Consider the following 24,321-nt stretch of genomic DNA (forward strand, 5'->3'; position numbering starts at 1 on the left):
GTTTCATTCAAAAATTAGACTTTCACCATTTGAAAAAAGTGTGAGTATCTGACGATATGACTGCTGGCATGAGAGTGATACTCACTATTGAAGATGAATGAAGTTATTAGCTAAATTTAACCCTTCACTAACAAAATAGTGATATTTTAGAGGATTCACCGTCTGTTTTTTGATTGATGTGCATTTTACACTGAGTGAAATTTGATGCTGTATAAGATGTTGATTATGTAATGCATTTGGTGTATAGGGATGATCAATGAGAGATTAGTTATTGAACTTAAAACATTTCTAGGAGTTCAGAGTTAAATGTGACAGTGCTTGACTGTCACTAAAAGCTTAATGAAATCTAATATTTCTGTACTCTGTCTTGGTCAGAATAAGCAAAAACAGCATTACAGCAACACAAACCATGACACAGCTTTATAGTTTTCCTATATCTTTATTTTACTATTAAACTTACATTATAGGTGCTGCATTTATCGAGAACTCTCACACCTTTTGGGAAAGGATTATGTAATAACTTAAGAATAATGTAATAACTTATCAAAATGTAATCAAATGTCTCTCTAACTGGGTTGAAAATGTAAAAAAAAAAAAACCTGTTCATTTTATAAATTAATGGATAACATAGTAGCACATTATTATACTGTAGGGTGTAACATATTTTAACTGATGATGTAATAATACTATAATAATGTATATAATCCATGAAGAATCAGAAGAAAAACAACGTAATAATGTTAATGTTAGTATTACATCATCAGTTAAGAATATGTTACACCCCTTTTGAAGTAGTAATCACTGGTTAATGTAACGATGTGATTGATTTATTACATTAACATGTTTTATTATATTTTCAAGCCATTTAGAGGGATGTTTTATTACATTTTGACATGTTATGACATCATCCGACACTTATTACATGATCAGTTATCAGTTATTATCATTATTACACACCTTATCTATGATTTACTCCACTTGCATCTCATGATCAGATGAAATTGCCGAAACTGACAGAATGGTTGATATATTTGTGTAAATCCTACATTACGTCACTGAATGCTTCTCTCTCTCTAACCAGGTGGACTGGAACAGCACAGACCGCAATGCAGATTTCTATTCTCCTTTTCCACCAACATCACGACTCTTCGCCCGTAATTTATTCACTTGAGATTCTGCAATATCAGCTCGTTCCTCCGCTTCCTCAAGCTCATGTTGCACCTTCCGAAATTTAGCCAGGTGGATGCTGGTTTGTTCCTCCTGTGTGTCACATAAAGAAAGGAGTTCAGTTAGATTGTTACGGGAAGGAATTAAGGAAAGGACAGTAGGGAGGAACCAGTTGTTATCACTCACCGCCTCCTCACACTGCCGCTTATATGCTTTCACTTTCAGCTGCAGTTTGTTGACCAGATCCTGGAGTCTCGCCACGTTCTTCTTCTCCTCCTCACCCTAAAAACGTTCCGGTCATTACTCTCACAGCTCATATCGCCTATTTCCTATATATTCAGTATCAAGCAGCCAAAGCTCAACTCACCTGATAAGTCAGCTCTTTAATTTTCCTCTCATATTTCCGCACACCTTTCATGGCCTCCCCACTTCGTTTCTGTTCTGCCTCCAATTCATTTTCCAACTCGCGGACCTAAAAAACACAGTTAGTTAAAATTTTTCTTTGCATTCAATTATTTTTTAGAATGAATTTCTTTCCTGTCGATTCATACCCTGGCTTCCAGTTTCTGAAGCTCTTTCTTTCCGCCTTTCAGAGCGATCTGCTCGGCTTCATCCAGGCGTTGCTGCAGGTCCTTCACTGTGGCCTCCAGGTTCTTCTTCATCCTCTCCACATGGGCGCTGGTGTCCTGCTCCTTCTTCAGCTCCTCGGCCATCATGGCAGCCTATATGCAAATGCGAACTCGCTGTGAAATTTGCTTTACGCTACACGACTGACCTCAAAGTCAGACTGTTTTCCATGACAGTGACTCATTCCAATAGACTGGAATCGGAGGAGACTTACATCCATGATGGCTTTTTTGGCCTTCTCATCTGCGTTCCTTGCTTCCTGGACAGTGTCCTCCATCTCTGATTGTAGCTGAACGATGTCAGACTCCATCTTCTTTTTAGTGGTTAGGAGGCTAGCGTTCTGGTCAGAAGATGAGGAGAAATAAGCTTGACACATTCATTAAAAGTGTGTGTGGTTTGGATCAAAAGCCAACTATTGATATCTATTTTATATTTATTTTGTAAGCCTGATGTTTATCCGTACTTAAATATATGAAGATATATATAGAACATATTTCATATTTAGTAAGATTCATGCAATCCATACTGGAAGTAACATCTATATCAACTGTAAGTAAACCTACAGTATATATATTCAATATACATGTAAGTAATTCATACTCTTTCCCATACTGTCCCATAGCACTCTTACAGTCTACTTAGTAGACTGTAGTATTGAAATTGTCAGCTTTATTTTTTAATTGTTCTTATCGATTTTATTGCTTCTATCATTTATATTCTATTTTTACATTTATATTCTGTTTTCCCTGTGCTGTATTCTGTTACTGCTGCAGTGACCCAGGTTACATAAGGAGTCAATAAAGTTTTATCTGATGTGACCTCATGTTATCTGATGCTATCTCATGTTATCACACAGCTTTGTTGAACACTCAATTCTGATTGGCCAATGAATGCATTCAGAGGTCTGTTATTTCTGACTGACTGACTAACTGTTTCACATGTAATCATATCACTCACACACGAAATCTGGTCGATTTTGCTGATTTCTAATCAAATTAACTTGTGGTAACTTGTGTCGGTTTTCTGTGCATTATCTTTGTCTTGTATTGCTTTGTCCTGTATTGTCTTGTATTGTCTTGTATTGTCTTGTATTGTCTTGTATTGTTTTGTTTTGTCTTGTCTTATCCATTGTGGTTCCTAACCTGAGAGTGCAGCAGCTGGATCCTCTCGCTGACGTCGACCAGTTCCTGCTCGGCCAGCTTGCGGCTCCTCTCAGATTGCTCCAGCGCTGCTCTCATCTCCTCGATCTCGGCCATCATCAGGTTGTTGCGGCGCTCTACGATGGCCAGTTGCTCCTTCAAGTCCTCCTGACTGTGGAGGGCTTCATCCAGATGGACCTGGGTGTCCTGGGGCAGAAAAGTCGCAGAATTTCAAGCCTGAAGACTTGGGTTTGACCGATATGGGTTTTTTTAATGTCAATACAGATACTGATATTTTTTAGATCGAAGATATTTTGTTCTGTTTGTTTCTGACCCTTCTGCAGACATTTATATGACTAGTGGTGTCGAGGTTTAGAAAAGGACAGGGAAATAGTTCATACAAACCTTGAGTTGACACTGCAGGTTCCGGAGCTGCTTGGTCGCCTCGGCCGCCTGGCGGTTGGCGTGACCGAGCTGAATCTCCATCTCGTTCAGATCCCCCTCCATCTTCTTCTTCATGCGGACGGCATCGTTCCTGCTGCGGGTCTCGGCGTCCAGAGCGCCCTGCAGCGTGTCCACCGTCCTCTGGTGATTCCTCTTGAGCTGGTCGATTTCTTCATCTTTCTCGGCCACCTTCCTGTCCACTTCTGACTTGATCTGGTTCAGCTCCAGTTGCAGGTGCAGCATCTTGGCCTCTTCGTGTTCCAGGGAAGACTACAGGAGGAGAAATTAAATGGTCTAATGTGTAATTTCTGGTCCAATGCTGGCCTCTATAGTTGAGCGTTGTCATTTCAACAACACTCTGCCCTTCGTAGAGCGAGACCATCATCAGCATGGTGGGCAGGTTGAACTGTTTGAGAACCAACAACAATGAACCTTCTATCATGTTTTACCACATTTTTTTTGTTGAATAGATGCTTGCCGTGATTTAGGATCCTGACATCACCACGATTCCTGTTGTCTGTGGATTTTTGGAACACATACAGTAGAAGGTAAGGAGTCGCTGTTTTGTGTGTGAAGTAACACCACTTCCCCGGCGTATAAAGGGCCGGTCCATTAAAATTCGAACTGTTTGGAGGATTATATACATGCCGAATTTACCAGAACACCCTACAGATTAGTAATAAAGTCTGAAATTATATTTTCCGATGTGTGTTTTTTGCTGATAAGCAAGGCAAAAACTAATTGCCAGATCTCTGAAAGGACCTTAGTGTGGTTGGAGGGCCTTCAAACAATAACAAAAACACACCCGCTCCTGTGTTTTTGAATGCAGAAATCTCTGTTCACTTTGTTTCACTCACAACCATTCAGCAAACTTGGCTGATATTTGCTAGTCATATTATGCTTCAGTAAAGCAGAAATATTACACATTTAACCTTTAACCCTCGAGGATGTGGTAATTATTTTAATTGCACGGTGACGAGGGGAATGTCTTACTACAAACCTCAGCTTCCTCGAGAGCTGCCTGGGTGTCCCTCTTGTCCTGCTCAGCTTGCTTTGCAACTTTCTCCAGTTCATGGATAGTTTTAGCAGATTCTCCTACTTGGTCAGTGATATCTGCTATTTCCTCTGAAAATGGATAAAAATAAAACCTTGTTCTTTATACATAAAAAACATTTTCAACACCAAAATAATGAGTAGTTTCCAGCAAAACCCTTACGTTGAAGATTCTTATTCTCTCTTTTCATGTTCTCGAGGTGATCCAGAGCCTCTTCGTAGGAGTTTTTCAGCTTGAAGAGTTCTGTGCTCAGCGCCCTGGACTCCCTCTGAGAGACTTCCAAGTCCGACTGACTCTCCTCGTACTTCTGTTTCCATTCAGCAAGAACCTAACGTGGAGGCAACCAGCGTGTGTAATCAATACAAAAACTGAGATATTTGCTGAAAATCAAATAACCCCCAGTGAAAGAAATACCTTGTCAAAGTTCCTCTGTTTCTTGTCCAAGGTGGCGTTGGCGGCATTGGACCTTTCCAGCTCCACCATGAGATCCTCCACCTCGGCCTGCAGCCTCTGCTTGGTTTTCTCCAGCGATGCACATTTGGCGTTTCCTGCCTCTGTCATCTCCTCAGATTCCTGCAGCCGCTGGGCCAGCTTCTTCCTTTGAATCAACAATGATTTTTTTTTTATTAGTATAAGAACCTATCAGAGCATATTTGCTGTGATGGCAATACACAGTATAATTCTTACTTGGCCTCCTCAAGCTCCTCGGTGCGCTGGATGGCGTCCGTCTCGTACTTGGTTCTCCACTGAGCCACCTCGCTGTTGGCCTTGGACATGCAGCGCTGCAGCTCAGCTTTGGCCTCCTGTTCCTCCTCATACTGCTCTCTCAACAGCTCACAGTCGTGGCGAGCTGATTGCAAACTATGCGCCAGGGCATTTTTTGCCTGAAAAAAGTAACAATATATATGTAAAGGTGTATAGAATTACTTAGACAATATTTTTATGTAAAAAATACACCTATCTTATCATCTTAAATCACAAAGTGGGGCTGCAGTAGAGAAGAGCGTCCCATCCCCACAAACTGAGACTCCATATATTCTCCCTGTTTGCCCAAGTTAAATTCTGGTATAGTATGGAAACTCTGTCCAGAGAAAGCTGGACTCACCAACATTAGATATTTTCCTCTCTCGTCTCTTTGGTTTCCTTGGTAAACATGAGTGTGCTGTGTGTGGTTTATTGATGTCACATTACATGATTTCTGGGTTTTGAAGTCCGCAAAATTTCAAACAGTTACCTCTCACTGTGATTTGGGGCTGCCACTGTGCAAAGCTGTCTAGTGCAGCTTTAAATCATACCTGTGATGGCATAGTATATTATAAATGTTTTCTGTTTATTTTTCAGACCTTAATTTCCTCATCCAAAAGTCTCTTCAGCTCTTCGATTTGTTGACTCCCCACAGATTTCACTCTGTTCAGCTGGGAAAGAGCAGACTCTCTCTCTTCCAGCTGTCGTGACAGTTCACCTGTTCAGAAGATACACAGTCATTTCTCAAGTGTTCATCTTTCAGCGTTCTTTTGTTTCCCTTTTTTTCCTATCAAAAACCTACCATTTTCTGTTTGTAGACGAGCATTGAGTGCAGTATAATCACTCAGAGACTTCTGGGCTTCATCAGACTTGGTCTTGTATTCATTGCTTTGGTCTTCAAGGCTCCTGCACAGTTTCTCCAGGTTAGCCTGAAATATTGAGTATAAATTAGGATGAGCCAGATGAACGAATGTACAGAAAATTGCCATGAGAAACATTAGAAAAGATTGTAGTGACTACTATTGTGGAAAGAAGAAATTGTTAGACTTCGGTCTTTTACCTTGGTTTTCAGAACACTCTCTACGTTGCTGGCCATGTCATCAATTTCCATCTTGAATTCACTCTTCTCTTTCTCAAGTTTCTGCTTGACTCTTTGAAGATTGTCTATTTGCTCGCTCAGCTCGGCAACGCTGTCCGCCTGTTTCTTGCGTAGCGCGGCAGTGATGGACTCGTGCTGCAGGGTTGACTCTTCAAGATCGCGGCGAAGCCTGTGGAACTCGGCTTCTCGCTTCTTGTTCATCTCGACCTGAGCGGCGGTGGCTCCTCCGGCCTCTTCCAGCCGCTCACTGATCTCCTCCAGCTCCCTGGAGAGATCGGACCTCTGCTTCTCCACTTTGGCCCGGGCGGTGCGCTCAGCCTCCATTTCCTCTTCTAGCTCCTCAATGCGAGCCTACAGCAAAATTTGATGTGTATTATTAAGATATTGGAAAAACAAAATGTATCGAAATACTTCTGCCCTGCGGTTATAATTCATATACCTGAAGCTCTTTTATTTTCTTTTGAAGTTGAGTGCTGAGTGCTTGCTCATCATCAATTTTGCACTGCAGGTTGCTGAGTTCAAAGTCCTTTCTGAAAAGAGAGTAAAGCATTTTACAAGTCAGAATACATAACTTTTGCTCTGGTCCAGATTCACTAAGATTGTGATGCAAGGGCAATTTGCGCTGTTTTTTACACTTCAGTTGCTCGAGCAAAGCAGTTCAAGTTGTGGAGCAAACCTCAATGTTGTCTAAAAGATTTCCATTATTTAATCTTCACTGTAAGGCCTAATTGTATGTAGACTTTAGATTTTACCCATAAGGGTTACTGGCATTGAAGAAGAAATTCACTATTTACTTTTTCAGTCTCTCTTCCATTTGTTGTCTTTCATTCTCCAGGTCCATGATGGTTTCTTGGGACAGCTTCAGATCCCCCTCGAGTTTTCTCCTGGATCTCTCTAAATCTGCACGCACCTTCTTCTCCTGCTCTAGTGAGCCCTCCAGCTGGAAGAGATCAACTTTTGTCAATATCAATTAGTAAACATAGGACAATTGTGCAAAAGGTCTAGCAGTGTTTTACGAGACACGATATCCCACACAAGAGGTTTGAGATCATATCATCACTGTGACCATCTAACTGTTGGAGGATCAGTTTGACTTGAGATACTCACATCATCGACCTGTTGCTCCAACTTGATCTTAGTCTTTGTTAGAGAGTTAACTTTGTCCTCTTCTGCCTGGAGGTCATCCAAAGTCTGCTGATGCACCTCTTGCAAAGCCTTTATCTCCTTTGAGGACTTCATTAGATTTTCCTCCAGAGTGGTTAACTCCTCTATCAAGTTCTTCACCTGAGGAAAGAAACAAGATTTTTTTTTTTTTTTGCATTTATATTCTTTATCAACAAGATAAATTAAATGTATTTATTTAAATTATCTAATTAAATTAAAGAGTTTTTTATATATATTGTCAGAGTCTGCTTTGTTCACATTCCTTTATGTGCTAGAACCGTGATTTTCAGACTGTTCCTCCATACAATAGCAGTGAATGGAGAGAGAAAAAAATGCAATTCTCCAGTTGTCTCTACCAGAGCAACAGATAACAGAGAATCACAGATTTGGGGGTTATATCATGTCCAGGAAGTTACACAACCCAAGGTACTACCAAAGTTCAGGGTCCTTTTTAGGGTTAAAAGCTGCAGTAGAATTTCACTTGTGTTCCTCTGCATAAACTGGTTTATAGATTGGCGTCTTTATGGTGCCTCGTGATACCTGAAGACATGACACGACTAAAACGATCTACCTTGTTCTCTGTGGCATACTTCTCCTTCTCCACTTTGGCGATGGTGAGCTCCAGGTCGTCTATGTCCCTTTTGAGCTCCGAACATTCGTCCTCCAGCTTCCTCTTCTTAGCGGTGATTTCTGCGTTGATCTCCTCCTCTTCCTCAATCCTCTCAGAGAATTCTTTGACTTTGGCCTCGAGGTGAATCTTGCTCTTTATCAAGCCTTCGCACCTCTCCTCGGCATCGCAGAGGTTCTCCCTCTCCTGTTGATGCAGAAAAGAGTATAAACATGAGGGAACCATCATAATAATGGTGCAGTAATGCATTATATAAATATATTTAGGTGGTGGACTGTTACTGTTGACAACTATATCCAAATATAGTAATTGTTGTTCTTATTCTCACTCTTTTTCCTCTTTCTGTTATTATTAGGTTTCATATGTATGGCCTTCTGTGGACCCACTAATGCAAATACAACACATATTCTGCTGTATGTATATAAGATGTAATTCATATATTCACAGAATTAAAGTTTAATACTTTTGTATATTTTCATATTGCACATATTTCTCATTCATGTTAGTTTGCACACCCTACATTCATATATTTTTATACTTTTCAGTCATATATTTCTAATTAATACATTCACCTGTTGTAATTGTCGGTTGCGTTTTAATATCCTCGGTTTGCCCTACTCTTGTTCATATCCTATTTTACTTTGCTGTATCTATTACTATTTTGCTGCTGCAACAACCCAATTCCCCACAGGCATAATTAAAGTTTCCTCTTATCTTATCTTATTATTGATTTTGAATGAAAAATCATTTGCCTCTTTTCCTCTGATCTCTTATCTGACAAAATGTAATCAATATAAACAAACCACTAGTACCACTCTGCTCTGAGTGTTCACGTACCGCTTGGATTTGAAGATAAAGGTCATTTTTCTCCTGAACAAGCACCACCATTTTCTCCTCCAGCTCCTTCCTCCTGGCCTCAGACTTTGCAAACTCTTCTTTCAGTCGTGCAAACTCCTCTTTCATGTTCTGCATTTCCTTTTCGGCCTCCGCACTTCGTAGCAGCGGCTTTATCTTGAAGTAAAGTCTCATCCAAGGCCAGTTCTTCACATTCATGAATGAACGGATGTTGTATTGGATGACGAAAATAGATTCCCTAAATATTGGTTCAGCAAAACAGTGGAGACTCATTAACAGGTTTCCCACTGTGGCCCTGATGTAAAATTCCATGACTTTTCCATAATTTTCCATAACTAAATCAAAGCATTTCCATTACCTAAAAAATGTTATTCCTTCCTGGTTTGTTAATGTTTTTCTAAAGGAGTGAGCAGTCTGGTTGCCACTACAGTTGGGCTGAAAACAATGAATGTGTGAAACAAGTTCTAAAATACATTTTGCTATATTCCTGTGACCCACTTGTAAAAATCCCTGATATTCCCTGATGTCCCCAGAGAATTTAGCAAATTCCCTGACTTTCCCTGTCTGGAATACACATCTCTGTGATATTCATGAAATCCCTTGGCCATTGAGAACCCTGCATTAAACTTTGATTACAAATATTTGACAGAAATGATGCTTTCGGAGACCTTTTCTTTGACATTTCCTTGAACCTCAGCCTGGTGACGTAACCTCTGGAAACAGCCTGGATGCGAGTCATCAGCACTGCCAGGCGCTCATCCCTCATCTCCTCCAGAAGACCCAGGAGGCCGGCCTTGAAGAACACCTTCATGTTGCAAAGACAGTGAATTTCAGTGGAACTGGAATTGGAAACTATTGGATGCCGATTTTTTGATTGGAGTCACATTTTGTGCCAATATTCAATATCTTTAAATTTGACTATTTGCATGCCAATAAATTACAAGGATTCATGTGACACTAAAACCCAGACTAATGAAATTATTTTAGGGTTAGCAGCTCTTTAAGGCAGGGTGACCCACTGCATCTATTCAATGGTAGAGGAAACTCAGGGATACATTAGGCCTTTAAATGAAGAATTCATGTACCAAAAAAATGACTGAACAGTTAAATTATCTAGCAGTGGTCAGGGAGGAACCTCCATCAAATTGGATGTGGATGACACCGACTGGCTGATATGCAATGTTTAATAAAAGGCCAATATCGTCCCAATATACGGGTCTAACTCTAATTAGTGCACCCGCATGCATGCGCATACATACTCATGTCATGTTTCTGAAAAAATACCTTTGTGTATCCAAACTTGTACTGGGCATGGTCTACATCAATGGAGGAGAGCAGCTTCTCTGAAGCCTTTTTGCTGTCAATAAACTGCCCTTCAGGGATTGCACTGGCGTTCAGAATCCTGTATCTGTCAGGGAGAAAGTTTAGATTCAGACGTCAGTAAGTTTCCATGTTTGCTTCTGTGTCTAATCCTCCCAGATAACAGAAACCGAGTGTGGTGTTACCTCTGCTTGAAATCCCCATAGAGAATCCTGCTGGGGAAGCCCTTTCTGCAAATCCTGATTCCCTCCAGCACGCCGTTACAGCGCAGCTGGTGCAGGACAAGATGGTGATCCATGGACCCTGTATGGACAATAAATATGATGCCAGGTAGCCTTCAGAGTGAATGAGCTGAAGTAACCATGCCACACACCTCTCATGTCTTACCTGGTGTCTTGGTCTCATTTGGGATAATGCATCTTACAAAGTGCGGATGTGTGGACCTGAGGTTGGCCATGAGTTTGTTAAGGTTTTCCTGCAGGAGATGAACATGTCAAACAACGGCCCCTAAAGAGACAGCAGTCTTGACATTAACTTAATACCATCAGGCATGATCTCAGTATTGGTTTTTACCCTGAAAAGTGCAGAAACTGTCTGGAAAGAGGAGCCCTTTTTCTTGGAACTTTTCTTCCCATCAGCAGCTACAGAAAGAGAAGAGAAGCATTATAACCTTCGACACTGCAAGTCAGTAAAGTATAGCACATATTTTGATTGTAATATTTCTGATTAAGCTGCGCATTGTCAGTCGCTGTCTTTTCGTTATTATGTTGTTGTCAGTCGCTGTCTTCGTTATTATGTTGTGAAGTGAACTGACCCTCAGCAGAAGCGTAGGTGGCAAACAGCTGAGACAGCAACTTCAGGGCAGCTTTTTGGTAGAGCTGCACCACAGTGTCGTTCAGCGGGTCTTTGTTTTTCTCCAGCCAGCCGCTGATGTTGTAGTCCACAGTGCCTGCGTAGTGCACCAGGGAGAAGTGAGCCTCGGCCTTGCCTTTGGAGGGCTTGGGCTTCTGGAAGTTGCTGTTCTTCCCAAGGTGTTGGTCGTAAAGCTTGTTCTTGAAGGAGCCGTCTGTCGCCTTTGGAAACATGCACTCCTCTTCAAGAATAGAGAAAATACCCATTGGCTGTAAAAACGAAAACGGATCATTGTTTTGTTCATTTCTGTGCCAAGTATATATTAATTCTGTGTGGAAATATTTACTTTTTTTTTTAAATATTTGCATGTAAGCAGGTCCTTCTAATTTGGTTTCGACACCTCTTGTATGTATATGCATCTACTGTTGGTATGAATACTTGGGGTATTACCTTCTCAATGAGCTCAATGCAGGCTGCCAAGTCCATGCCAAAGTCAATGAACTCCCACTCAATCCCTTCCTTCTTGTATTCTTCTTGCTCCAACACAAACATGTGGTGGTTGAAAAACTGTTGCAGTTTCTCGTTGGTGAAGTTGATGCAGAGCTGCTCCAGGCTGTTCATCTGCAACCGTTTCATTCATCAATAAAGTGCCTTGTTTTTTTGGGAAACATTTGATTTTATTTAGGTGTGATCCATAGTCACCTCAAAAATCTCAAACCCTGCAATATCCAGGACGCCAATGAAATGCTGTCTTGGCAGTTTGGTGTCCAGCTGCTGGTTGATCCTGGTGACCATCCACATGAAGAGCTTCTCGTACACGGCCTTAGACAGGGCACCCATGGAGTTGTTCACCTGAAATTGAGACAGGAGATACTTGTCATTAGAAATACTGCAAATGGAGTGTTGATGAAGTTGCTGTATGTTTTCAGATGCAGAAACGCACTGTACCTGCTGGACAGTCTGCCCTTTGGTGACGTACTCGTTCCCAACCTTCACTCTGGGGTAGCACAGCGCTTTCAGCAAGTCGGCAGAGTTTAGGCCCATGAGGTAGGCGACTTTGTCTGCCACTATTGGATACATACAACACATTGACAGGTCTGATTGATCGTCATTTATTTGTATAACACATATCAGGCTTGTTTTTAACTGTCTTTATGACATTTCACTGATAGTCAACATGAGAGAGAGGTAAGATGAGAGAAGACGAGAGAAGACGAATGACGACATGTGATACAAGTGGAGAGTGAAGCCATGATGTTGCGAACTCTCTGAGCAACCATCAGATTTCATTTATTTAGCCTTTCACAGGAATTTGCCTTTCATGTAAGAGAATTTGACAGAGATAAATAAAGACATCAAAGAACATACAGTACATGAACCACACAACAGGAATAACAGTGTAACATTTCAACATACAGGTAAGCTAGGTGCTGCAGCAGGTTGGGGTCGTGATCATGGTGCAGGGTCAAGGGGTAAAGTGCATTTGTGCGAGTTCATTAGTTTGATGCTGTGGGGAATAAATTATTTCAGAGTCCTGTTTGTTTTTGCTGCTAAGGTGCATTCACTGTACAGGATAAGGGTATAAGGGATTGTTAGTGATGCGTATGGCTAGGTCCAATGTGAATTTGTCACTCAGTGTGGTAATGGTTGTGAATTTGGTAGTGTCAGTTTTGTTTGATATGCTGATGATTTTGGTGAGTCATCAGCATATGAAACAGAATTGCCATGCACGGCCAAATTCACAGCCATTACCCCCCATGATGCTTAACATGGTTTCATTTCAGACTAAAACAGACTGCTCACCCTCGGTGCCGTCGGGCTCCGCCTGCTCCTCCCGCTGCTTCTGTTTGAACCTCATGTTCCCATTATGCATCACAGCACCAGTCAGCTTGTAGATGCCCAACTTCTCCTCTGTGTTAAAACCCAGGATATCAATGGCGCTCTTTGGAACGGAGACAGATGTTGAAGCGTTGTGATTAGTTGTGTGATTGCTAAACTTTGTGTTTCTGCATATATGTTTAGCCCAAGTTTATTAAAAGCCATAAGAGGTGCACTCACATCTGTGGCCATCAGCTCCTCTGTGTCATTGATGCTCAGCACAGTGATTTCACCCTGGCTGATGAACGGGTAATCATATGGATTGGTGGTTATCAGTAGCATGTCTGAAACAAAATACAAAAAAAGTATTGATACCTCTGTGCAGGTCAGCAGCGGGATGTGTCAGTGTAACATCGATTTCAACTTTTGGTTTTATGTTTATAGTTTTCTTTTATATCTATTCAACACATTCAGGACACAGTTCTTCAAATCTGAATTTCGTTAAAAGCATATTTACCAATTAAATCAGGCTTCTTGTTTGACAAGATCTGATAGAAGATGTGATAGCTCCTCTCTGCAAGGAGCTGAAACGTCACCCTGGATTTTTCCAGAAGGTCTAAGCATAAACATGAGATTAACTGCGATAAAAAGTATTGCAATACTTAAAATCAATAGCAGTGAAATAGCAATAACGTTGATGTAAGCAAACTTACAAGTTTCAATATCAGCTGATGCCAGCTTCCCCTTTGTTCCAAAGTGGATGCGAATGAATTTTCCCTGGAGGAGTTTTTTAAAATGTTTATGATTTAAGTTAGATATACAAGTTATATTCCAACTGATACATTCTACTGTGATTAGATATGAACTTACAAATCGAGAGGAGTTGTCGTTTCTCACAGTTTTGGCATTCCCAAAAGCCTCCAGCAGAGGGTTGGCCTGGATGATTTGATCCTCCAGGGTCCCCTATGGAAAAAAAAAAGTTCAAGAAAAGAGTTCAAGAATAGAAACTTCATATGAGCTTGCAAAAAAGATGTTGCAAAACACAATTTATGCTTGTATCACTACATTGTTGGAAAGTATGATTAGTGGACTCAACCTGCATTCTGCCACCATTCTGCTCTTTCTTGCTCGAGTCTCCAAATGATGCAATTGTTGCAAAGTACTGGATAACACGCTTTGTGTTGACAGTCTTCCCAGCACCGGATTCTCCACTGCAAAATATTATATGAAACATTATGAGATGGACATTGACAGTACTTTCTACTAAACAGCATATAAAGTCATGCTTACGTGATCAGGATGGACTGGTTCTCACGATCTGTTAAAAATGAGCAGATCAGACATAAGTACATTTTAATTTAATTAGAGGAGTTAATCACATAGAAAGAGACACTGATAATAGTTGGCATGGCAGATATTGCTTAACCTCATGCTGCCAGATGGGACAGTACCTGTGAGCATGTACTGGTAAGCGTTGTCAGAGATGGAGAAGATGTGGGGCGGGACCTCCTGCCGTTTCTTCCCCCGGTACCCGGCCACCACCTCTGGGTTGTAGACCGGAAGCCACTTGTAAGGGTTCACAGTCACACAGAAGAGACCAGAGTAGGTCTACGAATGAACGGGAGGAGAAAAGATCATGATGACAAAACTCAGGAAGAAACTGTAAATCAGATCTGTGTGGGGTGTCATTTATGAATTTACACTACCAGTCAAAAGTTTGGACATACCTGACTGAATATGCTATGTTTTTCATTCTCTTGAAGCCATTTTGATCTAAAGGCTTATACTTAAATGCTTGAAATTAGCTTTTTTAGTCAAATATAAATAGTGAAGTTGAGTAAGTCACTTCTGTGGTTTTGACTGATATTGGAGTATGGAGGGTGTACTGTGACGAGTGTCTGTGCTTACATAGATCATCCAGGCAGCATAGCGTTCCTTGAGGTTGAACAGCACAGCCGGTTCGTGGAGGTGGGTCAGCATGGCCATGTCCTCGATCTTGTCAAACTTGGGAGGGTTCATGGGCCGAATGTCATCCTGGTGCACTGTCACAACCTGGAACAACGTCAGATAAGAATGGACGAAAGATAGGAAAAAGATAGGGGGTATGACATCAGCATTCCTCAAAATATTCCAAGCTTTTTCAATGAGAAAAAAAAAAATCTACCTCCCTACCTACTGCTATACCATCTGAGTTAAGAACTGATGCTCTGTATAAAAACACAGATTAAAGCTTGTGTCCGTACACCCACCTTTCCATCCTCATGCTCCACAGTGACCTTGGAGCCATCTTGACTCTTGATCTTTCCTTTCACGTACTCCTGCTTGGGGTCGGCCACATAGACGGCTGTTTTGGCGTCAAAATGCTTGTTTTGTGCTGCGACCCTCTCCCGCTCCGGCTTGCGGAGGTACGGGGCCGCCACCCCAAATATTTCCATCTCAGCATCACCCATTCTCTCCAGCTGCACTGAACATGACATTCCAGAACAGTTCAGAAATTGGAACAAATTAGAACAAAAAATCAGGAACAATTATACTTGCAAAGGCATTATGCTTACCTGAGTGCTGCAGAACGAGAAGTACAACCACAGGAGGATTGAATCCCACGAGTTTCAAGAGGGTGTTTCAGAGCCTGCGGACACGATTGCCCACTCTGTGCTGTCGCTAATTGTTTTGTGTCTCAACAGTATGCCACAGACATACCTCAACCTAACAAGACTTTGACAGCTTTTATAAGAGATGGCCTGGCTTTTTTCACGGCTGCTTGACGGCTTCTCCTATATTTGGAGAGAGATCAAATCTGGCTTACATGCCACCTTGGAAAAGTCAAGTATGTCCATTTTGTATTTTGAACTGTCTATGTATAGCTGTATTGTGTCACTTTTAAATGGTTTCAATTGTAATCCTTCAGCCTCTCCATTAAAAAGCAATGATTGCTAAGGACGACGGCTTAGAGGGCTTAGGGTCCCGACACGGCAGGCCCCATTTTCTGGGATCAGGGAAGATTAGGTCTGTTAGGGCATTGCTGAAATTCTGGCATTGGCTGTCTGGGGAGCAGGGTTGATTACACATTACTGTTTGGGTCTGTATTGAGAGCCGCTGGGGGGTTGACAGGCAACATTTAGCACGTTCCAGACAGAAACCTGTCTCCATTAACTAAAGAAAAGCTGTTTCTTATAATGTGTGTGATGAAACATCTTGCATTTTTTGCTCATATTCATCACTGCTGGAGTTCTGATTGGGTTTCAGTGTTGATGTGCTACATTTACAATGAGTTCAGCAATTGCTGAATACATAAAGCTGAATTTGGCTGTGGTATTTGATACTTAATACAGTATTAGAGGGTAAAACATCAAAGTAGTGAAGATTGTCCACAATGTTGCTGTAAATTTCAGTCATTATCCTGTGAGTGCTATGCAGAATCACTCCCAGATTTACATCCCAGAAAAAACAACACACTTACAACACATCAGTCCGGCTGCTTCAGAACAGCAGGAACCTCCAGGCCTCCAGGCTGTTTCAGCTCTTCAGAGACCGCTCCACATAACAGGGTTAACAATGAATCCAAAAAAGCCTAACGGATCCATTCAAAATCCTTTGAGTGGGTTTCTATTAATGTGTCTCCATTGCCCAAGTCAATATAGCACAAGTATGTGCTTCAAGTTTACTGTGCGTCACTCCAGTGTGATGCCTGAGTTGATAGGGAGCTTTGCTCAGAGCAAAGAGTGTTAAGTTCAAGTCATTCACTTCATCTTCTCTCCAAGAATGCGATGGCTTTCTCCATTTGGAGTTTACAGTGCACCTATTCTTCATCCTGATAGTCCTTCCTCATGGCTGGAAGTTAACAGTCAACCATCTTGATGTTGAATTTTGATCTAAGCTTGAATAATCAGACGCACTGTAATGTGCCTGCAGTCGGGAACTGCCTGAGACTGGATTGTTCTCAGTTCAGGCACAGGTCAAATGTTTATTGCAAATAATTCTTTGTGTTGGTTCCATATCATATGGATGGGGTTTACTGCAACAGGACAATTCAAATAGTGTTGGGTAAGTTGCCAAACAGAAAATTATTACTTCACACTAGACAGGCCAAGCCGTCTAGCTGTTTTGAATTTTAGACCTGAAAAGTTTTTAAATTGTTTCTCCATATCTTATCCAAGACCCAATGTCTGTAGAGTTTTTCTGTAGATTTTCAAAATCATGCACGGAAATAGTATTCCTGAAGGCTGTACAGATGGCTTGTTCCCCTTCTCCTGGACCCCAAAATTCACAGGCCTTTCTACTGCCAACTGTCAAATACTTTCCTGTGATTGTCCTAACTTTCTGATACTCGCTGTATTGTCCCATGTGGTAAACTCCAGCCATCTGGAGCAGGCTGAAACAAATGCTTAGAGTTATTTGTGAGTACTATTTGTCCCAGGCCTGATTTATGACTCTTCATATGTCCCATGAGATGTCTTTTACACAGAGGATGCAGGTGGTCAGTTGTGATGAGTCTCAACAGAGCAGCTAATGGTACAGAGGTCAGTAAGATGGTTGCAGTGACTACATTAGGGGCACGAGAAATATTTGAGTTCTGAGATTAATCAGAAGAGTTTAAAGTCAGAATTCTGAGATTAAAGTTAGAATTCTGAGAACAAAGTCAGAATCTCAGAATAATAAATAAATTATTCTAATAATTCATTATTAAACTCAGAATCCTGACTTCCTCTTCCGTACATAATGGATTGTATAACTTAGTTTGTATTTGAATTGAGATTCCCCTGATGAAGGCACCTATGCTGAAAGATGTAGGGTACCCATATGAAAATAAAGGCTTTTTGAACTTTAGCTTGCAAAAGAAGAGTGCTTTGGCGTCCTTTTTTCAAGTGATAACAGACATGTTGGTGTACCAGTTTGAACCTAAAATCTTAATTTCATGTCAACGTTAAACTCTAATTGTTCCTCTTGAAAGGAGCACTGAAGTGATTTGGTATTCTAGGGGGAAAAAAGCAGTGCAATATTGTCATTTTGTCACACACTCTAACCCCCCCTGGCAGTGCATCAGACGCCCTAATTGGTGTTGATTTAATAGCCCCTTAATGTCACTTGAAGGTCTGGCAACAGCTGCGATTATAATTGCACGGTCCTAGTGGCTAGACCGGACTTCAGAGTACGCTGACCCCTCCGTCGCGCCTCGACACGGCGGCAAATGTGTGCGTGGAAGCGAGACTATGTCAAGGACATTAAGAGGCCGCTTGTGTGAATTCAAAAGGTCACGGGACAAGAGAGGGAAGACGCAAGGAGAAAATCCCCATCAGCTGGTTGTGTCTGAGAGAGACGGACGCCTAACCCCCGCGGAAAATAGATCTGACGACGGGTGCATCTGCCCAGGATTAGGCGGGTCAACGGGAGAGAGGAGGGCCTCCCTCGGTATAAAGCTACTGCAAACCAGGCGCTGGCTAAATGTACAGCTGCATTTCAAAAGAGAAGGGAGAAAAATTCAAATTAATTCTAGTGGAATAACAAAACACTGGCAGGGTAAATGTATTCCTGCTCAATCTTCCATCCAGCTGTCATCATCTGTGGGTTTCTTTGAGTCACGCAGCAGTGGGCATACTAAGCAGACGCAAGTGAAAGGCAACATCATTTACATTTTACATTTCAGGCCTTTTTGCTGACGCTCTTAGCCAGAGCGAGGCACGAATGCAACAGTAGGATAAGCTTCAATTCCTATATGACCAAACTCAGAAGCAACCAAAAATAAGGAGTGCAAAGGTTAATATACCAGAGAAAAAGAGTGAAACGCTAGGAAAATAGTAGGATAAAGGCGGGAGGAGGGAATTCTTAAGAGAACATGAGAAATCTGTCTAGATATCAATTCAACAGTTTTGAGTGCTTTATGTGACAATGGCTTGAAATGAAAGGTCATCTTCTCTTTCTTCCCAGTCCTCACAACGCAGCAGCCTCTCAGGAACGAGTGCGGGCCGGCGTCCGGCCGCCGAGAGCCGAACAACTGCTGCGACCGCTTTTCTAATCTGATTTCCAAAAGGGAAGAACACAACAGGTGTGCAGGCACAAAAGATACAGTATGAATAAATCAAAACTGGCTTGCGGCAAGTTCGGGTTTGAATAAATCAAGATTTTGTGGCTTTAATTTGTGAGCAACTGAGATGCAGATAATCAATAATCAGAACTGACATGAACACAGTGTTAAGACTGCAGCGGTAATTAATCAAATGGTTGGTACAAGAATATCTTCCGTTTCTGAAAGTTGTACATCATTATAAATTCAAAAAAATATTACATAACTCAATCCACTCATATGTATTGCATGGGAAGGACTTTGGTATGGGTTGATAGACTGATACACTATACCATATTTGAAACTGATACATGGGCAAAACAGAAACGCTACAAGCTATGAACCTAACAAAAAGCTAGCATGTGGAGTGAAAATCTATCTATCCAGAGTTTGTAAAACTGAAGCTTCCTGACTTGTTAACTATTTATCTTTCTTGCAATTGGGAATAACGGTCAGAAAAATTCAATTTTTTTTGCAGACTTTAGTTGCTCCTGATCAGCTTTTTCACAATCATCACACAAGCACTTTAGTGAACATGAACATCTGAGTAACCAAACATTGCAATGCCAACCAAAAACAAAAATGCTTTTTAAGAGCGGTGATCACAAATTGACTTCTGTGATGCAAACTGTTAAACTTTGTAAGTTTTATTTTAAACAGATCTGTCATTCCCTACACTACACTGCAGGTATTTCCTCGTTGGTGACGCCAGAATTCAGGAAATCAGTGAAATCGGCAAAGCCCCGCATTCCCGAGTGGAATTTACCACCTGAAAGCTGATGTGAACGGTATTTTCAAGTGGGAAGCTCGCATCTATAGCGTCTTTCCCATATGATGTGAATGTAGCAACAGTGTGCGATGCAATATGGTCGATAACGTAGGACAGTGTGATAGCGTCAGGCAGCGGATCTGCTTTCTGCACACCAACCACCGTCAAAACACAGAAGGGAATGTTTTACTGCAGACATATTAACTTCATACATCCCAAAATAAATACACGGTGCCAAGAAGAGTGATGGTTAGAGTTCACTGAGAGGTCTCTGAAGAAGACAAGGTCACACAGGAGACGCCCGAGGACGAGCCTCTGTCAGTCCTTCATGGCGGGCTTTAGGGCTGCCGCTCACTTTGCCTTCTTGTACTTCCTCATATGTGCTGCTATTGAACCGGCGATCTCTGTGTTTTTTTTGTTCTGTCCAAAATACTCCATGAACTCTCCGTCTGGACCCACCAGGTACATGATGATCGTGTGATCGACCTGAAGACAAAAGACAAAAACACGAAGAGACTGAATTTAGACCCACAGGCTTGTTTTAAAGGACCGAATAAATGATTTTATTATTATCACATGCAGCATGAGTAACACTGGAGCCACTCACGATGTAGTCGTTGTCTTCATCCTTTGGCCCCTGACTGTAGTAAACTCTGTAGGCTCGGGAAATCTGCTCGACCTGAGCTGTGGTCCCTGTCAGGCCGATCAGCTTGGGGGAAAACTCTGGAAAATACATTGTGTGTCTATTAGACTCAAAGCGGGAGAAAACTAGGTACCTCTTTATGGAGTGCTTTGCAAAAGGGTCTGGCTGCAGACCTTCACTGTCAGGCTAACCTCCGCTGTCAGGCCAAGGAGTCAGGCCAGCTCCACGCTCAGGTCTCTTCTTCTCTCATTCTAATGACCCAGCCCAACGGTCTTCTTCATCGTCTGTTTTTTTTAATTGCTCTTTACCTCCGCTGTCAGGACAGTGCCACCCCTATCTTTTTCTGTCGGCTAATTTTAATGGCTCAATCCGACGTTGTTGTAGGTCGGTTAATCAATGTTTTTGTTTGAAATTATGTGTCTAATGGGCTGTTTTTGCATTTTTTTTGTATGTGTGAATAATTAAGCGTATGCATGAATGAATGACAACAAGCAGTAAACAAAATTAATGAAAACATCAGCTAGAAACGGAGGGGAAGGATGACGATATCTCCTGCAACTTCTATTGTTCTGATATTTCATCTCTCCCGGTTAGCACTATCCCCAAATCATAAGACAGTCATGAAATAGCCTACATTGTCCCCTTAAATTACTATTACTATTTTGCTAATTATTAATTAGGGAGATTTCACCACTCACAACCGTGTTTTTTGTGGCAGCCTCGCGGGGCTTTTATTTTGAAAAGAAAATGCGCTTCGGCGACAAGCCTGGAAATGTGGCGAGTTTCACTGAACTTCAGCTTGAGAGGGAACTGGGAGTACAGAGATATATCTATGGTTATATCTCTATGACTGGGAGTTCAAAATAACTGACGAACAAGAGACCTGAGTGGGTTGGTTGTGGTTCAGTATTCAGAAACACATAAGATAGGATGAACACAAATAAAAACAGTGGTTCAGTATCCAGAAATATATAAAATAGGATGAATAAAAACAAGAAACAAATCATTTTGACCATCCACAAAAATCCACAAATACATATTTGATTCACAAATGCATTTTTGACCATTTCTAGGACATTTTGGCTCTGAAAATGTGTGTAAGAAAATTGAATATGAAAACCTGTTGGACTGTTTTTTGTGATGATTTGTGATTGTGTATTTGTTTGTGGACAGTCAATATTTGTGTTTCTTATTTTTTGATTTGTATTCATCCTATCTTCTATAAATCTAAAGTGAACCACTATTCATCCATACCTATTAACCTGAAGATACAGTTACATGCACATTTCGGTCCTCAGGTATTTGTACCTTTCACATATGCAGCCATGGCCTCTGGTGTGTCCCTGTCAGGATCGATGGTGATGAGGATGGGCGTCAGGTTCGGAAGAGACTTTATTTTGTCTGTGGGAAGCCATAAAAGTACAGGTAATTTGGTTAAACAGTGGCCCTTTATATTTAAATGCATTTTAAAAGTCATAATCCTTGCTGGAAACTGTTTACCTATTTCATCCACCACTTCAATCATTTTCTCTATTTCGTCTGGGCAGATGTCGGGACAGTGTGTGAATCCAAAATAGATGAGGACCCACTGGCCGAAAAAGTCCTCACTCTTGCTGGGTTTGTTGTTGTGATCGATGAGGGAGAACGGACCGCCAAGCAACGGCCGTCCTATCGACTTGTTCCTCCCTTTTTCAAGCACTGGAAAACACAAACAAAAAGGCAATGTTAAAAAGGAGAAGAGTTAGAGAATAAGGTCATTAGTCTTTCACGTCTTTGTTTCTTGATTCAGTGTAAAACTTCCAGGTCAACTTTGCTCGAGTCCCAAGTCACTTTCAAGTCTTGAGGTCTAAATATCAATTAACAAGTTAAGTCAAGCCAAGACCATGTCATTAATGTCAAGTCTCAAGTCTAAATCTAGAACACCAAGACAAGTCAGAACAAATCAAGAGTCCAGTATCAATTTAATATCTTAAAGAAAACTAAATATCTAGGACTTTTCAATGCAATATGGTTTTAATAGGATAAAAACTTGGTAAGAGCATCATGAGTTTGATTTCTACAATCAGTTTCAACTTCAATAAATTCAATCATTCCATACAAATTCAGGAAACAGAATTTAAATTCAGTCGGTGGAACAAATCTCATCACTTTCAATCAAAGTAATTTACACAAACACAATATCTTTTGTCCAGACTTTAGAAATCTTTTCAAGTCGTTAAAGTACAAGTCAAAGTCAAGTCCCAAGTCACCAGAACCCAAGTCAAGTCTCAAGTCTTCTCTTCATGCATCAAGTCAAGTCTCAAGCAATTAAAATTGTGACTCGAGTCCCCACCTCTGCTTTATTCGTATTCATTAATTTCAATTTACTTGATCCAACATGTACAGTACAGTATATTGACTGGTGAAATTACATTCAACTTACATTCCTCTTTTTCTCTCTTGAAGTACTTCATCCCTCCCAGCAGAGTGCCTCCAAGAGCAAATGTGATCGCTAAAGACTTCCAAGTCACAGGCTGTGGAGGAGAGAGAATGAAAAAACATGAAATCTGTATGTTTCAAGGCAGTTGCTGCTTTGTTCATCTAGACTAAAACCCTCATGGTTGTGTTGAGGGAGATCATCTTCTAGATCATTACCATCATCATCAATAGTCAGCACACCTCATCTCTAAAGGAAGCAATATGTCATTATTTTATTATTCTGCGAAAGCCTTGGCATTGATTAAGAATAAGCATGCCCTAAAATTTAATACTATTAAGTCAATGTGAATTCTCATGGGAAAAAAAGTCATGTCAAACCGGGAAGTTGGATCATTGTCACTTACCCCTGTTTTTTTCGACTTATTCCCAGATGAGGGCGGTGGAGGCACGGAGGAGGAAAATGCTCTTGAGCAGCGCAGAGGCAGCAGCCATCGTGTTGCTCTGCAGGTTGAACACCAATTCACTTTCACCTGTTGATGAGTGGACACGGTGAGAGTAGCTGCTAGCAGTGGGTCACAGCAAGACCAACACCGGGTGACAGACAGAACATTACTGACTTCGCTGTACAACTCTCATCTGAACGTCAAGCCAAATTCCATTCAAATATTTGATAATTGAATATGTCCTTGCTTAAATAATTCAAACAATGTGACTCGATATCTTTTCTGAATTGTTGAGACCCATTCTTCAATTCGGCACACATCTAAGACACCAAACAGAGCTTGTTTCATTAAAATTTCAACTTTAATATTGTTTTTTTGTTGATATAAGAGCTGATTGGTGGGTTGTATGTGTGCCGAATTGATAAATGATTAACTATCATTCATAAAAGGTCGCAAGCCATGTTTCACGAAGTGTCTTTTTCTGCCAATAGGCAAGGCATTATTAAATTGCCAAATTTCTGAATGGAGATTGGCCTGGCAACATCCCCACACCAGAAAACTGAGGGTGTCGGGTGCTAGCTTTGACCTACCAGACAGTGGACTCTTCGGGATGCGAGGTCTGTGTGTTTCGGCCCAGCCTCTCTCCGTAAAACACTGTGTGTAAACCTGACGGTTTGGGCATTAGTGCATTTTTGCAAGACGTTACTGTTAAACAACCGACAGCCCAGTTTGTGATATAAGAGGTTCAGTGCCATGTTATTAGCTTCACAGCGCCGTGCCTGACAAGGAAGCGGTGTCAAGTTCACAAAACGTGAACAGTCAGTGAGGGGGGGAAATACGGCATGCAAACACCTGATCTAGAATCAGTTTGGTTTTTTTTACACAACCTTGCTAATTCTCACGATTCGTCCAAAGCCCCCACAAGCTGTTCTGAGACCAGTGTCCAGGCGCCACTGTACGGCTCTCAGTAAGCGGATGTGACGTTGCTCCAAGTCTTCTTCTGTCATCCTGTCAGTACCACGTGCTCTCTCCTGCCATCTAGCGAAGAGTCTTTGGAAGTAGGCCCTTGTTTGTTA

At 41.4% G+C, this 24,321-nt stretch overlaps 2 protein-coding genes across 2 annotated transcripts; both read right to left on the reverse strand.

Moving 5' to 3' along the window:
* Positions 1 to 1,116: 1,116 nt before the first annotated feature.
* Positions 1,117 to 15,361, reverse strand: LOC139651630 (myosin-1B-like). Its single transcript, XM_071528630.1, has 38 exons — positions 15,161 to 15,361; positions 14,820 to 14,963; positions 14,363 to 14,519; positions 14,202 to 14,229; positions 14,008 to 14,122; positions 13,782 to 13,874; positions 13,625 to 13,688; positions 13,429 to 13,527; positions 13,152 to 13,255; positions 12,897 to 13,035; positions 12,042 to 12,160; positions 11,796 to 11,945; positions 11,544 to 11,714; positions 11,056 to 11,362; positions 10,815 to 10,882; positions 10,629 to 10,716; positions 10,427 to 10,544; positions 10,206 to 10,329; positions 9,590 to 9,726; positions 8,904 to 9,159; positions 8,010 to 8,252; positions 7,382 to 7,558; positions 7,069 to 7,214; positions 6,714 to 6,804; positions 6,236 to 6,625; positions 5,978 to 6,104; positions 5,775 to 5,893; positions 5,119 to 5,315; positions 4,846 to 5,029; positions 4,594 to 4,759; positions 4,378 to 4,502; positions 3,339 to 3,647; positions 2,937 to 3,140; positions 2,009 to 2,134; positions 1,719 to 1,889; positions 1,535 to 1,639; positions 1,354 to 1,449; positions 1,117 to 1,260 (listed from the first exon to the last, which is right to left on the reverse strand). Exons 1-38 carry the CDS (start codon positions 15,359 to 15,361, stop codon positions 1,117 to 1,119), a joined length of 5,802 nt encoding a protein of 1,933 aa, XP_071384731.1.
* A 3,655-nt stretch (positions 15,362 to 19,016) lies between these two features.
* sco1 (synthesis of cytochrome C oxidase 1) lies at positions 19,017 to 24,050 on the reverse strand. The gene is made up of 7 exons (XM_071528623.1): positions 23,836 to 24,050; positions 23,207 to 23,332; positions 22,807 to 22,897; positions 21,885 to 22,082; positions 21,693 to 21,785; positions 20,349 to 20,464; positions 19,017 to 20,227 (listed from the first exon to the last, which is right to left on the reverse strand). The coding sequence occupies exons 1-7, from the start codon at positions 23,998 to 24,000 to the stop codon at positions 20,093 to 20,095; spliced, it is 924 nt and encodes a 307-aa protein (XP_071384724.1). The 5' UTR covers positions 24,001 to 24,050; the 3' UTR covers positions 19,017 to 20,092.
* Positions 24,051 to 24,321: the final 271 nt, after the last annotated feature.

Source organism: Centroberyx affinis, unplaced genomic scaffold (genome assembly GCF_046629955.1).
Source record: "Centroberyx affinis isolate AG114_WGS23_722 - 3 ecotype Tasmania unplaced genomic scaffold, CSIRO-AGI_Caff_v1 ptg001691l_1, whole genome shotgun sequence".
NCBI classification, from domain to species: Eukaryota; Metazoa; Chordata; class Actinopteri; order Beryciformes; family Berycidae; genus Centroberyx; species Centroberyx affinis.

Bases quoted from the DNA above. Each gene is read 5' to 3' on its own strand.
- LOC139651630 (XM_071528630.1), bottom strand. From the start codon at position 15,361: ATGGGTGATGCTGAGATGGAAATATTTGGGGTGGCGGCCCCGTACCTC. The intron at 14,230-14,362 runs GTACTGTCCCAT...CATTTTTAACAG, and splicing joins TTACCAGTACATGCTCACAG to ATCGTGAGAACCAGTCCATC. The intron at 3,648-4,377 runs GTTTGTAGTAAG...CTCCTCCTGTAG, and splicing joins CAGCTCTCGAGGAAGCTGAG to TCTTCCCTGGAACACGAAGA.
- sco1 (XM_071528623.1), bottom strand. From the start codon at position 24,000: ATGGCACTGAACCTCTTATATCACAAACTGGGCTGTCGGTTGTTTAAC. The intron at 22,083-22,806 runs GTAAGTTGAATG...TGTGTTTTCCAG, and splicing joins CAAGAGAGAAAAAGAGGAAT to TGCTTGAAAAAGGGAGGAAC. The intron at 20,228-20,348 runs GTGAGTGGCTCC...TTTTGTCTTCAG, and splicing joins ATGAAGACAACGACTACATC to GTCGATCACACGATCATCAT.